This window comes from Eupeodes corollae, chromosome 1, assembly GCF_945859685.1.
Source record: "Eupeodes corollae chromosome 1, idEupCoro1.1, whole genome shotgun sequence".
Taxonomy (NCBI): Eukaryota; Metazoa; Arthropoda; class Insecta; order Diptera; family Syrphidae; genus Eupeodes; species Eupeodes corollae.
In genome coordinates this window covers 60,303,776-60,306,749 of record NC_079147.1, presented here as the reverse complement: position 1 = coordinate 60,306,749, position 2,974 = coordinate 60,303,776, and the positions used below count along the sequence as shown (strand labels likewise).

The following is a 2,974-nucleotide window of genomic DNA, read 5'->3' as shown; positions in this document are numbered from 1 at the left end:
GGAGAAAAGGTAAACAAACATTTTATAAACAAAAAGTATACATATACTCGTATTAATAATAAAGTACATTTTTATTCTCAGATCTAAACGTTGGACCACTGATGAAACGAAAGCATTTTTGCATTTTTATGCTGCCAGGAAGGAGCAATTTAGCCACCCAAGGAAAAAACGTTCGGCGTATGGAAGCGTTGTTGAAGACATGATTGCGGCTGGCTTTGTAATTATTATGAACTTAATTTGATTAACTAATAAATGTTTAACATATTTTTCAGGACTCGGGTTTCACATCGCGACATCTTGAGGTGAAGACAGAGACGCTAAGGACAATAATGGTAGAACTGGTGCATCTCCTTGTATTGCACCGTTCTTAAAGGAAATGGACGAGCTATTTGGTAAAAAGCCAAATTTTGCAAAAAGCTATTCGTATAATTTTGGTGCCAAAAGTGTTTCGGTAAGAGGGTAATTTGTTATCTGAAAATAGTTTAATTATTCTGTTTTCTTTCAGAGTTCAGGTGCAACAGTTTCATCACCGAATACGTCCTCAGCAGCACCATTATTCAGCTCCTCAGAAACGTTTAAGTCTCCTGTCTCAAATGATTTAGACTTCTTTGATGTGGATGTAGAGTTTTTTTTGGAAGAAGCTGATGCGGCCTGTTCATCTTCATTACCAACAACAACACCACCACCACCACCACCACCAACAACAACACTACTAACAACAACAACACCACCGACAACAACTACACCACCAACAAGAACACCAGCAACATCAAGGCCAGCCGCAATAAAAAAAAGGGCTATGTCACGCTCCGACTACTATAAAGAAAAAATAATGCAGAGGCAGCAAGAAGCGGAAAGAGTGGAAGAACGTTTCCAAGAGCGTCAACAGGCCAGGGCACAGCTACAGCTAAAAAAAGCGGAGGATCGTAAAAAGAAATACGAGTTAATAGAAAAACTGCTATCGAAATAAAAAACTCGTTACTAAAATTGAATTGTAGTTGTTACTTTCATGTTTTTTTTCTTAAAGTTTTGAAGTTTGCGGTCGTTAGTATCATTTGATGGAAGTTTGCTCAAGTGAACTCAAAAAGTGATGCTGGTTTGATGCATTTATGAATGATTGCCGAAATTGATGGTGCGATGTGAATCATTTCTGCAAAGACATTTTTGTGAATTAACGCAAAAAAATATGTAAATACATAGGTTGAAAAAAGAAATCGAACTTTGGTGGGTAGCTTATAATTTTAATTATAACTAAATTATATTTGTTTGACACAGATATGTAAACAATGTTTCACGACGATTCCGGGATGTATTCAATTCGGGATTTGTGTTGTGCCCCAAGTTATTTTCCTGTGGTGTTACTTCTTCATCCAATGTGATGTTATCGTCATTGGATATGCATAAATTATGTAAAATGCACACACTAACCACGATTTTTTTAATCGAATTTATAGTTCGTTGTTCAGTGAACTTGTTTATTCTTCTGAATCTTCCTTTCAGCAAACCAAAAGCATTTTCAACCACCATCCGTGTAGATGAGTGTATAAAATTGAAAGATTTTTGCTGATCAGTTAATTGCCCATAGTCCTTGAAAGGCGGCACTATCCAGTTTGAGGAAGCATATGCCGAATCACCCAAAAGAAATGTATTTGATGGAAATAGCCGGGAATAATTGGTTTCCGCTTGATTGTACAAAGCAGACCTTCTAAGAACCCTACTATCATGCAGAGAACCAGGTTCTCCAACACATATGTCGATGAATTTCTTGTCAGCGTCAACGACGGCCTGCAACACGATAGTGAAGTTTTGCTTTCGGTTATAGTAAGCCTCTTTGTTGCTTTTGGGAGCTGCAATTGTGATATGCGTACAATCGATGGCCCCGATTATACCCGGTATTTTCTTTTTGGTTTCAAATTTATGAGAAATTTGGTCAATGACATCTCCTTGTGGCCACTTAATATATTCATTTCCTATAGAAAACAACCAGCTGCTCACACGGCCAACTACAGACCATGCTGACGACGTTGCAATTCCAAATAGGTTTCCCAATTGCCGAAATGTCAGAGTGTTGCTAACGTACCATACATATACATACACTTCTTTTCTGGGTTCAATTTTTGTTTTGCCTCCATGATTCGGTCTTGATGAAAAAAAATCTGATTGAGAGTATTTTTCTGAAAATAAATAGAAAACGCTTTTATATTTTTAAATAAATAGTTAGATGAATGAACAAGTTGTTCACCTATTAATTTCTCTACTGTTGAGCGATTCAACCTGAAGTGGGATTTAAAACCGAGCTCACTATAATCCTCGATAGTTTTCATAAAATTCGAAACGCTTGCGTTGTTCTCATCAGATGAAGAATCATCAGAGCTCATTAAGCGATCAAGTTCTGATGATGAACTGCTTTCTTCACTGCTTGATGATGAGTCCAATAAATACTCTAATAGGATCTGAAATAAAAAACATATTATTTTTGGCAAGAAGTTTAAAATTTAATAACTTCTACCTTTTTTGTTTCGTTATCCATTTTAATTTTTTTCTTTTAAGTAAATTTAAAATAAGAGTGCATATAATAGTGAACATATGTTTTATTCACACTTTCCATTACTGCATTTACTTTCCATTACTGCACAAGCTTATAATTTACCAATAAAATACGCCTTATGTTATGTTAAATATGTTTATATAAGACTTGTAGAATCTGCAGAAAAGTTTAGGGAGGGAGGAAGGTATTTTTAATTCTTATTGTAGTAAAAATGCGTTAAAATTCGATAAAAGTATCTCAATAATGTAACGAAATTATTGCAATTAGTTGACATTTTTGAGAAAAGGTGTAACAAAATGTACAAAATACCCGTGTTTTGTTGGAAAATCTATCCATAGTATAATAGGATTTTACACGAATAACAAAAACAATATCCGTAGAATGAATACTACCGATAAAAGTTAAAGCAGAATCTACTACGGATGG

The 2,974-nt window shown here is 35.1% G+C and overlaps 2 protein-coding genes across 3 annotated transcripts; one reads left to right on the top strand and one right to left on the bottom strand.

Annotated features, from left to right (window-relative positions):
* Nucleotides 1-316: 316 nt before the first annotated feature.
* On the top strand, nt 317-987 carry LOC129939621 (PH domain-containing protein DDB_G0287875-like). The gene is made up of 2 exons (XM_056047706.1): nt 317-451; nt 506-987. Exons 1-2 carry the CDS (start codon nt 377-379, stop codon nt 968-970), a joined length of 540 nt encoding a protein of 179 aa, XP_055903681.1. The 5' UTR covers nt 317-376; the 3' UTR covers nt 971-987.
* Nucleotides 988-1,063: 76 nt separating this feature from the next.
* LOC129939620 (uncharacterized) lies at nt 1,064-2,553 on the bottom strand. 2 transcript variants are annotated; one of them, XR_008780559.1, is made up of 4 exons: nt 2,510-2,553; nt 2,243-2,453; nt 1,197-2,174; nt 1,064-1,150 (listed from the first exon to the last, which is right to left on the bottom strand). XR_008780559.1 is itself a non-coding variant. In XM_056047705.1 (3 exons), the coding sequence occupies exons 1-3, from the start codon at nt 2,528-2,530 to the stop codon at nt 1,252-1,254; spliced, it is 1,155 nt and encodes a 384-aa protein (XP_055903680.1). In that variant the 5' UTR covers nt 2,531-2,553; the 3' UTR covers nt 1,085-1,251. The 2 variants fall into 2 exon arrangements, 1 of the variants encoding a protein (XP_055903680.1); XM_056047705.1 differs by having other exon boundaries at nt 1,085-2,174.
* Between the last annotated feature and the right edge of the window lie 421 nt (nt 2,554-2,974).